This window comes from Hippoglossus hippoglossus, chromosome 22 (assembly GCF_009819705.1).
Source record: "Hippoglossus hippoglossus isolate fHipHip1 chromosome 22, fHipHip1.pri, whole genome shotgun sequence".
NCBI lineage: Eukaryota > Metazoa > Chordata > Actinopteri > Pleuronectiformes > Pleuronectidae > Hippoglossus > Hippoglossus hippoglossus.
Window position 1 is genome coordinate 22,241,958 of NC_047172.1, and position 14,643 is coordinate 22,256,600.

Consider the following 14,643-nt stretch of genomic DNA (forward strand, 5'->3'; position numbering starts at 1 on the left):
TTCTAACAGGGCTTTGATTGTTATCGGAAGACCGGAAGATGTAAGTCTTCATGCTGTAGTGTCCTGACATTTAGTTTAGTACATAATCTGACTTGTATTCAAGGAAATGCAGTTCCAGTGCCAGCAGCTCCGCCTCTAGTAGCGGACACACTGCCAGTGTGAACAACAGACAACTAAAATGGGGTGTAATTATTAGCAGTCATGCCACCAATGAGTGTAAGTTGCCTTGTGTGCTTATCATTTCATGTTTTTGTTGAGTGGCAAATATGAACTGAGGAACTCCTCCCCAGGTTGGTGTGAAATTAGCGATGGCACTGCCACCTGGCCATGATTTCAGAGCTTTCAGCAGACACGCCCTTGCCGTGTAAAGAATACAGATTATTGGCTTGGTGTTTATCAACATTTTTTTCTGCGGAGTTTAAAACTCTCAACATGTATTTATTACTCCTTTATAGAGTTACCAGAGCCCCCACCTAATGGCAACACCCAAAAACTCATCCATTCTCTAACTGACATTAATGATGTGCAAGAGAGAGTGATTTTCCAAACTGCATGCAAAACTGTCATCATTACGTGAAATTCAATGCCCTCAGATTGTGTTTTCCTCGTCTTGGCCCAGCCTTTTCCACAGTAGCTCTCTGGTAGAAAATAAGTAACTGCTGTTATGCATCATGTCATATAAAGAACATTTTTGCTTACAATTAAAATTAACTGACCTTAGAATTAGCCAATTAATCTGGGCAGATGCTCCTGAGTGAGTAGGTCATGAAAAAGCTAGAAGGTGCCTTGCAGGAAGCACAGTGCTCCATGAAGAATGACATAATTTTGTTAATTTGTGATCCATGTTGACCAAACATAACCAAAGCAGTAGGTTATTATATTCAAAGAAAGGGCAAGAAGCCCTTAGTTGTTTCAAAACATTTATATAATATGAGCCTTGCATTTCACTGGGTCCAGTTACTGTAATTTAACACAGTCGTCTGTAGTTTGAGCACTGCTGAGAGTTTGGTGTGTAGGGAGGACCCTGGGAGTGGGCCCAAGAAAATATTATGAGAGAAGATCTAGTTCTCTAGAAATTCCTCTTTGCTGGAAATTTCCTGGTTGTACTGAAAAATGGATTGTGCCTAGTTTCAAATAGAGGTCTGAATAATGAGCTGTTTCAGCCCTGCTCATCTGTTGCGATTCTGTAATAGCATGCAGTAAGCCACACTGTACTAATTACTCACAAAACTAATGAGGTCATTATATATTACAGCACACTATGACTGCACTATATTGCCTGGAATAGGTATGACAGGGCATGTAGGCTGGTGGATCCACTATAAATAGAAAGCCTGTGGGAAACCAGAAAGTATTTCATCCCTGATCTTGTAAATATCAATTTGTGGTAAGTGATGCCTACTCCCTGAAAAACCCAGGGAGCTAAATGCAAATATTTGAACTTATGACATAACCCTCCTCTGTTAAACTCTAGTAGCGCCCCTGTGCTGGCTCAACTTGTCTTCAGTCTCTGAGAACGGTGGCACTGGTAATATAGAAAGACAAACCAACCAAGAGTTTTTTTTTTAATTTGTTGAAAACCATGAACAGTGTTAAGCAATTGTTGCCATTGCTGTATTCAGTCAAGTCAGAATAATACAAACGTATCACACGAAAACACAAAACAAAAAGGACAGAAGACTAATAAACATACATAGCAGCACATCAGTAACATCACCAAGGAGTGTGAAGACTGTGTGGGCATATGCTGCTGTGCTTGATGCACATCTTCCTCATTCTCCTGTTTTGTTGCACTTGTCAGGTCAGGTCAGGGCAGGAAGCTTCAGCAGGAAAATCGGGCACGACATGAAATAATGTGGCAGGGTCACTAGCATAAGCTGCCGTAGCTAGCTTTTCTAGCAGGCTAACAGTAGCAATCCACAAGTAGAATATTAGAATATTATTACATGCAACTTTATTACTGCCATTTATCACTGCACTAACTGCCTACATATATACCTCCTACTCTGCTGCTTATTTATTATTCAGATTGTAGGTACAGAAACAAAAGCTTTTCAATACTCCCTGATGCAGAAATGGCTGCATTCCATTTTGGTGTACCAAGGTGTTGCCAAGGCCATGGTGTTGTTTATGCTCGCTGTAAGGTCAAGGAGCCTATTGATATATAATATATATTTTCTCAAATATATATACAGTATATTGCTTGGGAAGTAAAATACTGCTTGCAAATAAATATACATAGCAATGTGTTTATTATTAAACAGACACATGGTTGGAAAAGAGACATATTCAAGTATTGTTTATTGGTCATATGCCTCTATTTCTATAGAGGTCAGAATGGCCATCATGTCAAAGCTTCCTCTTTTGAAAGTCCAACTTTATCACAGATGACCTTTGACCTTGCAATCTGCTTCTGTAGGCAAGAGATCCAGATGATAAAGTAATATAGAGTAAATGTGGCAAGGTCAGAGGGCTTGGTTTTGTTAGGATACAGGTGACAGTTGCTTTATTTGTTTCACGCCCTCACCTCCATCAGTGCACTTCCACCCACTGACCCAACCCTGGTGCTGCCTTGACAGACAGGCTGTTGGAAAGGTCGTGCCTCGAGCTGGAGGAGTCAGGCATTCTCCATCATTCCATGTTGTGACACATGACTAGTGGCACCACCGCCTTGCCACATGATGAGGTGGTTAGCAACAAGAGAAAATGTGAGCTGCTTGACCTTTTATTTAAATTATGTTTTTTTTTAAACTGAATTGAGTTGTATTATATCTTTGACATTGCTTTCAGCTCGTATGTTCTCTACTTTTTTCCTCTTTCCCATTTAAATTTTTCTTTGTAGCACTGCCTTACTAAGCTAGTAGTCCTCATCAGAGGTAAGAATACATCAGAAAAACCTCAGCGCCCTCACATCCTATTGATGATGACACACATTTGGCCTATTAAGTCTTGGTCCAATCATATGATACCGAGGTGTGGGAGCATATGTGGTGACTAATTTCACAGAATGCCTCTGACGCTGGTGAATTGATAATTGTTTGCACAGGATAAACAACATATTCCACACTGTAACTTAGTCATCTCTTGCCTCATGACATGCAATTATGGAACATATTTACTCAGTACGTCTCATCTTGATAATGATGATGCTTCTGGCCTTTTACTTTTAATTGATTATGTTTATTAATCTTCTACTGTTAAGCTTTCAGTAAAAAAAATGTCATATTTGTTTTCTCCGTGTCTCATGCATGTAAGCAGAAAATGTACAGCATTCCTTACCCTTTAATTCAGACGTTTTTTTTTATGTACAATCACTTTCATATCTGCCTGTTGAAAAAGCCCACCACATGTTATGGATGTTCCTTACATCCCCATGTGTATATACATAAATAGATAAAGCGCTCATCTCCTATATTAGGAACTGATGCAATGTACCGTGCCTTTCAAAAGACATCTAACATATAAGTTTCCGTCACCTCCTTTTGAAGTGAGGAAGTAAATGGCAAAAATATTACCTACGGAGGTGAAGGACAACACCTCAGCATTCTCTGTTAGGAAAGGGTGTTAAAGAGAGGAGCCAGGGGAGGTGTGGTTAGAGAGCAAGGAGTTCAGATCCAGTGACCCTAATATGACTCCGTGCTACCAAAGGTCATGCCCGCCTCCTGTCTCCTTAGGCGAACATGCGATCCACAATCATACAAACCCCCACCCCGTCATAACCACCCACACTGAATCTCCAAACGAAGATTTCCCACCCACCTGCTTGTACCCCCAGCTGAGCATCAGAGGTTTCCAGCATTAGAGTCTCAAGAGAAACCCCACCACCACCTCTTCCCCCTTCCTCCGTCCCCCCACACTTCTCCACGCCTCCATGGAATTACTTCCATCTGGCCTACTTTCCGCCCTCGCTCTATATCAAGTTATATGTTGTTTTTCTGTAACACATCCAAATGTCCTTCTTCCTAATCCTTTGTTTTTTTTCTCTCACTTCAACCTCGATGTTTTTCAGCTTTCATTTATCTCTCAATTCCTTGTCCTTCTGCATGCCTTATTCTGCCTCCTGTAGGCTTTTTATTAACACATAGGTGGCCTCAGGGTGAAATTGCGTCCCTATATGTTGCCTGTCTGTACTCATTTGTTAGTCCTGGCCTTTGCTTTACCCTTGGCTTACCAATGACTTCAAATTCCCACTGTGAAGAGGAATGTGCCCAAGTCCACCTTCACCTTTTTCCTCTATTTCTGCAAAGCAACATACAAAAGCACATATGAAGGTATCATAACTAAGCATCAGAATCTGAAAAGAAAATGTATTTCTCCTCCTAAATTGATGTGGTACAAATCAAGCATCCATTCATTATTGTAACTAAATGTATGTCTGCAATACTATAAGATACTATGCCACATACTATGCCTTCTAGGGTGAACGACAATGACGATATGTGGGATATTTTCAAGTTTAAGATGACAGTATATTAACACGAGCAGTAAAGATGAGGAGAGACCACTCTTGTCAGCAGGCAATACTAATCTACATTTTCAATCTTGGTGAATTGTTGAAATATACATTGTGTCAAATATAGAAGCCCTGCAATAAATACATTTGCTAACTACTCCAGAAACAACCTGATTTGATGATTTGTCTAATAAATAAATAATTTGTCCCCAAAAAGTTGTAAGGGGCAACAGTGGTCCAAATAACGGGAATAGTGTCATTAACACTGCAGTGGGAGTAAACTGCACCACCATCAGTGAAGCAATGTTAACGCAATTACAATTATCACCCCCAGCAAATGCCACAATAACCAGTGCGTTAAGTCTTGCCTTTCAGCTTTTGCACTCAGTTTGCATTGGGTGATGAGATGAGAGAGAAAAAAGATTCTGGTTTTACAGTGCAATAAAACATCTCCTTTTGAGATTTAGGAATGTTGCACATACTGTCACCAGTCAAAGCATCCAATGGCATTTGACTTGTAGATCACTGTGCACTGTGTCATCAGTATGAACATACTACATGCATTCATTCATTTCTTGAAACACGCAGACATGCAGTTATCCATACCCAAACATGCTTGAGTCACCCTTGTGGCTTCAAGCCGTAGCATCACACACTTAAGATTCACACAGAGAGGACACTGAAAGCCAGATCATTGCAGTGACATGCTATCGATGACACACTATCACTCACACTTGGCCACATTCACACATATGACTCGCGTGTTGGCTCAAAACAGGATCAAGCGTGTCAGAGGCCCATCTATTGGTCATCTGCCAGTTATTGTCACAAAGAACGTAAAGATTCTGCTTCTTTGCCAAGCTCCTAAGAAAGGAGAATATACGAGGAGAGACGTCAGGGCCGTGTTTGGTTCCCTCCAAACGTACAGAGTAATTGTTATTATGACCTCTGCATAATATTTTGGATCTTCCCACTTGTGACTGGTGTGATTTGTATTGACTGTGCTCTGGCCCAGCTTGTCATATTTCATCCATGGCAATAGGTGTCTCATTCACTTTCGTTTCCAAGCAAAGCATCCTAAGCGGGTGAGTGTTTGGGGTGGAGACACCGGTGGTTAATCCTTTGGCAACCCAGTGCACTTGTGACTTGTTTTGCAGTTGTTACAGCTTCTATTATTGATAGAGTGATATAGTGATTTCTGAGAAGTCACCACCAGAACTGAAAAAAACCTGCCCACATAACTGAAAGTGCCCTCAGTAGTGGAACATTAAAGTTGATGTTTTTTTATTTTGAAGCTACCATTTGACCCCTTCTACAATTATGTTTATTGAATGGTGAATTATTTTCACCATGTTAAAATTGAAAAGTAAATACTCAAATTTTTTAATATGGTAAAAATTATTTTTTAACCATATTTTTTACCCTACTTGCATGAACTGAAGAGGGAATAAGTCAACATTTTTACCTCCACCAAGGGGGTTATGTTTTTCTCAGGTTTTTTTTTTTTCTATTAGTCAGGAGCATTCCTCAAACAATACGTGACGTTTTTTTACAAGAAACTTGGTGAAAGGTTGCGTAATGGCTCAGGGAAGAACACATAACTTTTTGGGGTTGACCTGTGGCAAAGCTAATCGCAACCTGGCCTCACGTGGAGTTCAACATCGGTGAACTCCACCGACTTTGACCCACTACATTTGCCTCGTTTTTGTGTATGTGACCATGTCCTGATATATATTTGGATGTTGATGGCATATTTAGTGGACTGATATATATTACTAATGTGTACCATTAATGTCAGCTTAATTGAATTAAAGGGGATTGTTGGGCTTTGGTGGAGGTATGCACTCTTCTGAGAGCTGTTCTAGTTCTGCGTATATAGCAATCAACTGACAGTGGCACCCCTCTCAACACCCCTTAGTCCAGAGACTTAATCTGCTGAGCTCAGTTTATTTTTATAACTTGTTTTTCATTACACACAGCAGTTACAGTTTGCTGTAACTAACCCATCAACTCAGGGCAATTTGATAGATTATAATTTTTTCTCCACACCCATCATTCTTGAAGCTCTGTGTGCTCAACAGAGAGAGGCGCAGGGATAAGCATGTTCTTATTCAGTTTGCAAACACACCCAGTGCACAAAGCCTTTGGACTGTGGCAACAGGTCTGTGTTTATATGTGTTTGGATCTCGTTCTACCAACATGGTTCCAGGTGGAGCGTGAGTGCTGCATAATCTCTCTCCAATTGTCCTCTTGACAGAATCAACTCCTGGCACAAGGCACAAGTATGTGGTGGCACAAAGTTGCCTGGTTAATCATCCACCATGCTTGTCTTACGTCAGCCCGAGTTACAGCACGAGCTGAGAGGTTGATTTAGAGGAGAGTTCGACAGAGAGTGGGGCGGACATGAGTGAGGGCAGCTATTTCAAATAAGGACATTAGGTCCTCTTGGACATGCGTGCCAACTGGGTTGTGCTGACCTGGTCTTGCTTGCATGGTCTGCATTTTGAGGTGGAGGGAGCAGGATCATCATGGCCCCTGGAGCCCACCACGACTCCACTCACCCCCTCCCCACAAGCAGCAGCCCCACCACTTCATTAGGAGCAATATCCTCAACTCTCTTTCTCAATCTGAACATTTCACTTCATGCAATGAGACATTTTGGCAGCTGCCACCTTGACCCCATGCTTCTCGTCCTTAGGGTGAGATGGCGTGAGTCTCTGTCAAAGTCTCAATGGAAAGGCTGACACAAACAGATAACTTTTTATGTCAGACATATTCTATATTCTGGGGAATGACTCAAAGTATAATTTAATTCACTGTAGTAGTCACTGCTTTTGTTCCCGCTGAGTTCAAGGCTCTTGACAATGAACACAGACACATTTTTGTGCTCTAATATGTTGATTTTCAAAACATTATTTAAGATTACATCGAAGTATATCTGTTTTGCTGAGTCTCAATGGAGACTACCAGCACTTCCTCTGCCAACGCTCTTTCAGTGTTTTCAATCATTCACTTTGGATCCATTATTTAAATATTGACCTTCTATGTACACCTGAATAGTTACAAAGAGTATACATGCTGAATTACCCAGATTTATCTAATTAACCTTGAAACACCATATGAACCATAATATGATTATAGTATTTCACCAGAGAGTAAAATATTCTTCCTCTGAAACCTGAATTATTGCACCTTTATTTACATGGGTGAATTAAGCTTTTCTTTATAAATATGTAGGGACAATTAAGTCATCATTATTCAATCTAGTTGTAGTGAATATATAGTAGTCATAAACTGACTCTCAGCCAGCAGACAAGTGAGCCTCATGAGTTGAAGGTCTTCATTTGCCCAGTCAGGTTAGTGTATTGGATGGTGTCTGCTGCCCATATTCAGTTTGGTATCCAGTCCTCAATTGTGCATATAAATAAACGTATCCTTATCTAACCTCAATCAAAGACAAAAATATTTGAATGAATTCAATAAAACCCAGGTTTTGACAAAGAGCATCAAAGAGTGTACATAAGCAACGTGCACTGCTTGTAACAGGGAAGGCATCTTACAGCCCAGATGACATGCAGTGATGTTCAGAGTGCATTACCCAGGGGTGAGACCATTTTTGGACACCATTACATTTGTTACCTCCAAATGGCGCACATTGGCATGCCTACCTCTTCCATTCTAAGCTGCTGCTGCTAGTTTGATGCCACATGTTCACTTGGAACTGCAGAAGAGCCCAGTGGCTCTGAAATTGGTTGATGCTGCAAAAAAACTATTTTTGGTATTTTGGTATGGTATTTTTACTGAAGGATCTCTCCAGGTAAATAAACCCTTTCAAGACTGCACTTGGGCACTAGTGTTGCTCAAATGATCCTTCCCGGATTTCTGAGATATTTTCTAGTTTTCAACATTTTCTTTTGGAAGCCACAATGCTTCCCAATCAGTTGTTTTTCAGGGGCTGTGTCCGGCATGTGCACAGGGGCACTCAACGCTGCTCGCCTCAAAGCTGGACATGTCCTTGCGCAACAACCCTGCTGTCAGTCAAGCCGCCCCATTACGTTGGGCATGACATTTAAAGTTGGGCGAAGAAGGCGGACAAAGTGCCCTTACCTCCTCCGTACTAGCCCTGCAGTCGAGCCCCTGTATAGCGTTTGCAGATGAGTGTGTTTGTGTGTGTTGTGACTTTGGCCAGACTTGGTCTGGCATAAGGACAGCTGTCACATCTCCAACCTGTCACATGCAACACAGAGGAGATGCCAGAGGCCGGGGCATCAGGAGACACTAGAACGGACACAAGGGATAGAGTCTATGCGTTTGTGTGTATGTGTGTGATCACACACACATACGTCTGAAAGAGAAAGGAGGATGGAAGACGTGGGGTGGCGGCCACGTGAAAGGGATTGACTCTGAGGCACTCACTAACCTTGATGGCCGAACACACGCAGGCATGCACACTCCTCTTGAATCCAGTCCTTAAGCAGTTGAGTCACTTTCTCTCTGGGCATGTAGTAAATACTGCCTCAACGTCCAACTACCACCCCTGCAGGACGCCCTCCTTTACTTGGAGTGGTCTGACCCAGGCCATTTCCGTGCTCATTACTTACCAATGAAGAAGTCTCTTCATTAAGCTCCTAACTATAGCCTGTGGAGCAGAGGCTTTTTTTTAAATGTTAATTCTCTACTAACTGTTTACATAAGCAAGCAGCAGTTGCCCTCAAGGGTATTTGGTTAAAAGGGCTGAAGGATGTGTGTATGTGTGCACAGAAACAAATAATGGCCATTTGGGGCATTTAGTTTGGGAGAAAGCTCCTCTGTTTCAATTTAAGTAATGGTTTCAAGGCAGGCAGGTTAAAAGGTCAACTTTTGTTCTCTTTAGGATACATTTTCACAAGCTTCCTGTGTAGATTTGCAAAGTTTGGGAGGAAGAAAAGATTTGAAATGCCTGGAAATAACAACCACACTGCAACTGAATACTCTTCGGTATTCTGTATATTCCATAATCATAACCAGCCATCAAGAAAATCATGTGTATTGTCCTTCTACACTTTAATTTTGCTTTTCAAGTTCCACTTAAGAAGCTTTGAAAACTTTGTACCATGGAATTTAAATGATTAACACACAGACATCTTTGTCACACGATTTAAAAAACATATTTAATATTTTGTATTCCTTTATATTGTTTGTATTTTGTATCTCCTATGTTTTGTATAAATAAATAAAGTACATATATCTATATATCATATATATATTTCCTCTTATATTTTCCATTGTGCCTCTATGGATTGTAGGTTTTAGCACTTGAAACAACAGTCCAAAGAGCTTTAGTGGTCATAAGGGTGAAAATTGCTCAAAAATGCCTTTATTTTGGGAAGTTTCCTAAACCTGAATATTTGACAGCAACAAACGATCTTTAATTCATTATAAATCAGTGATATATGTCACACAGTTGCATTATCCGTTACAGCATCTGGGCAGTGCTGAGGTTACAATTGACCTTATAAACCCAGTTTATTTATCTGCTTAATAAATCCAGTTATATATCATTGCCATCGAACACATGGCCTTTTCTTTAATGCAGTACATTTGAATACACAGTATACACATCAGTTTCAAACATTTTCATATTTTGTCTTGGGAGAAAATTAGGCACAGCAAGAAACAAAGCACAGCTTCCCAAGATCAGTGGGAAATTCAAATCTTCAATAGTGACACTTAAAAATTTTACAAATGGAATCTCTCAGGCAACAAGCTAATAATAGATTTAGTCTAAATAGATTTTAATCTAAACCATGTTTTTCACCTTGATGACATCAGATCATGAGATCCTGTTGCCTGAAAAAACGTATTGTCCAAACAGATCTACATCAACATTGTTACACTCTGACACTGTTAATTGTTGTTTAATGTACAACAAGGGCAGCAGCAGTCACTTTGATTTAGCAGCAACTTAAAGCATTTGTGAGAGAGTTCAGATGTGTTCACAAATAAACTCTCAACTGAAATGCCTCATGATCTTCTCAGATCCAACCTTAACAGGTCGATCACAGTTAATAGGTTGGTGACGCAGGCAAACAGCATTGCAGCCATTTGTGTGAAGATTCCACAATCTGTGTTTATCTCTCAGACTGTTGTCTAATAAGCAACATTATCAAAACTCACTATAAAAAAGTTTTTACCCTGTTTATTCAAAGACTGAATTTTAAGTTTGTGTTTTTGAAAACCCAAAATATCTATTTTCATCTGCACATCTTCAGCTTCCTTGCACAGCACCTTTAATTTACGATGGCAACAGCTAAAAGTTAAAGGTTCTGCCTTTAGTTATTGTGAGCTTGTTTGTTTCACTGATGCAACGTGACTTGTGACAGCTCTTTGCTGTCTCTTAGGACAAGATGAGTCTGAATCATTCGGCAAAAAAGGCTGTTCCTGCAACAGCACCCTTGGTCTGACCGAATTGCGGCATGTTCTTTTGCAGCCCATACGGAGCTGACCCATCTTCCTCTCCTGGCCCTCTCACCTTCCTGTTGGTTTTCATTCATTTGTTTACTCTGCCCCAGTCCAAAGGAAGCATCCATTAAATCACCTTTAAAGACGGAAACGGAACTTGACAGCTACAAACTGGAGCAAAGCAATCTTTTCACCAAAAAAGAAAAGCCATCTCCTGCCCCACATCGCCATGCCTGTTCATGTCCGTCCCATATCGTCAGCGGCAGAAGCTGCAGGCGCTGCTGTGAGACACAGAGCAGTTCTTGTTTACAAATGCACACTATATTGATGTGAGCTGATTCCATCATGCAACACTTTTGAATGCCACACAGCCTGCTGTTTTTCACCGCCTCCCATCGACTCCTTATGTATTCACCCCCTAATGTATTTGTAGTGACAAGGCAAACTGCATGACAGTCAGCAGAGCAGCAGCCATTGTTGTTACTGCTGATGTTAGATTACTAATGTATTTAAGACTGAAGAACTTCTTAACAATGATCCTCATATTTGCTTTCTATGTTAAATACTAAAGACAGAACTGCTGCCCTTACCCCTGAATTTTATCATTCATGCACCTTTTTTTTTTTTTTGATTTATTATTTATTTATAGTTTGTCATCTTTAATTAAACACTGTGTTCAAAATCATTAGATTACATGCAGAGAAAATTAATTCAGCTTCACTTGAAGAAGACGTGGTCAGTGAAGGAATTTCATTTTCCGCCCACTCAGCCGTGTTTTTTTTAATCCAATGGTCACTTTGGTTCCGTGATTAACAGACCAAAGCGTGTGTAATCAGTTAATAGGCCTGATCACATGTTTGAGGCGGCGTTGCTGCAAACTGGTTTCACTGTGCCTCTGTCCATCATGTATGGTGGTTAGATTTCCTCTCACCACGGTGGGCAGCGATTATAACAAATGGATGAGTTCAAACCATCTGTAAGACATTTGATTAACGCCGCCGAGCTTCTGTCGGCAGAGAGAGCCCGGAATGGTTGTTGATGTGGAATCACACTAATGACAGTGTCTCGGAAGTGGCCATGCTCTAGGAAAAATATCACAGAATGAGAAATTAGAACCTTGGAGAGACAGACAGGCTTTGTAGCGAGCAGCTCCGGGTGGCCTCTGCATCCATCTCACACATGATTTGATTGGTGCTCGCAGTCATCAGCTCAGCCTCATGGTGCAGCTGTTGAAGCTAATGTGGCATGAAACAAAACAGATGTTTCTTCTGGTGTCTTTCCTCTTCTCCTCTTCATCTCTTTCAATATTTTTGGGACTTGCACACTTGTTGTGAACACATAGAAGTGCATCATGCCCAGAGTTCATTTTCCACCAAATCTGAATCCACCAATGCATCGACAACCTTTGCGGCTCTCTTACAGTTTAGCCTCTTACAATTTCTAGATTACTTAAGTTATAATTCAGGAAATGACACCTATTTGATATGTATGTTGCTCTACTGGTGCATTCAGACCAAACTCGGAGCAAATTATTTGCACGATGAGATTATGTACAAAGTCAATGCAAAGATGCAACATTTGAATTATTCCCTTCACCCGCTCGAACTAAAATATTTGAACTGAGCAAAAGATAAGCGTGATGATATGTCACAAAAGCAAGTCATTGCTGAGAATGAAAATCACAGAAGACAGGTCCTGGCACCCGGATGGTCTTGTGGACAACATAGTTATTGTAGTTATTGCAGCCAGTAGTACTCCTCTCCTCTTTTTACAGAAGAGAACTGGTGAATATTAGCAGTTTGTGGTTACTTGCACGAGTAACCATAAATGATCCATAAATCCCAATGGTATTTTGTTCGTATGTTTGTGTGTTTTTTGCTGAATTTAATACTCAGCATTTCTTTTGTCTTTCTCAGGACACAGCTCTGGACCCTGGAGAGGATGTGGCTCTTCTCTCAGTGAGCTTTGAGGATGCTGAGGCCACTCAAGTTTTTCCTAAACTCTACCTTTCCCCCAGCATTGAACAGTGAGTACATCACATAAATCAGTGTGTTTTCCATTTATCAGTCCATTCAGTAAAATGTATGTTGTGTTCAGGACAAGGAGTCATATTTTGCTCCTTGATGAACAGAAAGCTGATGATATAGTAACCAATTGGATCTAAACAAACTTTATTTCATACCGGTCTCACAAAAGGTTGACTTCATGGTCATCACAGCATCTCCTCGTTGTGTCACCAGAGAAAGTCAGTCTTACCACTCTCCTTTGTACAAATCTTGTAATTACATTTGGGGGTTGTATCATCACATGCAAATTCTATAAAGAGAAGAAAAAGTTTGTTGCGGTTCCTCACTAATAAAGCCTGAATACCCTGAGACTCACAGGGAGGAGCAGGGAAGGTCAGCCAAAGGTAATGTAGGCCCACTCGGCACTCCTTCTGATTTCGAGGGTGCAAGATGTAGTTGACGGATTAGCGTGAGTGTGCTGTGAATCTGGCGACATATTATGTCATTGTGAATAATCCCATATCCCAGTGTCTGGATTTATCAGTCAGTTCCTCAAAAACAATAAGGGAAGAACAAAAAAAAATGAGATGGATGACACACAGCGTCTGAGCCAGGGATGACTGGATGTCTGCAGACATCTGGGGTGTTAACAGTACAGAGAGTGTGTGTGTGTGTGTGTGTGTATGTATGTGTGTGTGTGTGTGCGCATACAGGCCTGGGTGGAATGTTTTCTGTGAGTCTGTGGGCACTGTGTGAGTGGGTACTTCACCAGTGTGTGTATTCTCTTTGATCAAATCCATTTTTTGTCTGGCTAGATTTAGTGTTTGTGTGTATGTGTTGGTGTGCATTTGTCAGTTTGCATTTGGGTGTGTGTGTTTTTCTGTGCGTGTGTTTGGTTGCATGCATGCTTGTGGGTTTTTATAACACAAATGTATGTCTGTTTTCATGGGCTTGTGTGCACGCACTTGTATTTGAATAGGCTTTGCTCTCGACACAGTCTTTTGTAGGTGTGGATGTAGATGTGTGTGAGAGAGAGAGAGAGAGAGAGAGAGAGAGAGAGAGAGAGAGAGAGAGAGAGAGAGAGAGAGAGAGACAGGTATGGGCCCACTCTGACCTCAGGGCCCCACAGTCTGGGCTTTCGTGCTCGGAATAATCTCAGGCTGATGTTTATTTACAAGCACACGCACCGTCGCACCAGGTTAAGAGACCTCTGCTCCCCCCAACCACCACCACCACTCTTTCTCTCTCTCTCTCGTCCCCCTGTCTCACCATGTTCTTTTTTCATCTTCATCTTCCATGCTCCTCCTTGTCTCCTTTATTTTGTCTAGCTCTCCCAATTTTTTTTTTTTTTTTTACAATAATCAGATTCTTCCTTGTATCGTCTATTGTCTGTCATTTGCAGTCCACGTTTGCACATCATCTCTCCTTATACATCTTTGCAATTGTCTCTCACTCTCCTACACCGTTGCTAAAGTAGATACATGCATGCACTACTCTACTGCGATAGGTTGTAATGAACCACAACAGGACCATATTCCCATGCAGGAAGCATGACAAAATACCCTAAGCATGTGCCCCACAGAAAAAAGGTCACCTACTTGCTGCTTGTCCTGCAATATCCTCGTTTTATCCGGGCTGTGCATGTGTAAGAGCACATGAAAGCAATAACATGAGAGACACAGTTCTGCTAACCTTTTTGTAGCACAACCTCCAGGATGTTTTATTATGTTTTTACTATTAAGC

At 41.0% G+C, this 14,643-nt stretch overlaps 1 protein-coding gene across 3 annotated transcripts in view; it reads left to right on the forward strand.

Annotated features, from left to right (window-relative positions):
* The window catches only part of babam2 (BRISC and BRCA1 A complex member 2), a 79,242-nt gene that overhangs the window by 39,658 nt on the left and 24,941 nt on the right, over positions 1-14,643 (forward strand). For all 3 annotated transcript variants that reach the window (XM_034576607.1, XM_034576608.1, XM_034576609.1), the window contains exon 7: positions 12,811-12,920. In XM_034576607.1, the coding sequence (XP_034432498.1) occupies positions 12,811-12,920 (110 nt within the window). The remainder of the gene's footprint in view (positions 1-12,810; positions 12,921-14,643) is intronic.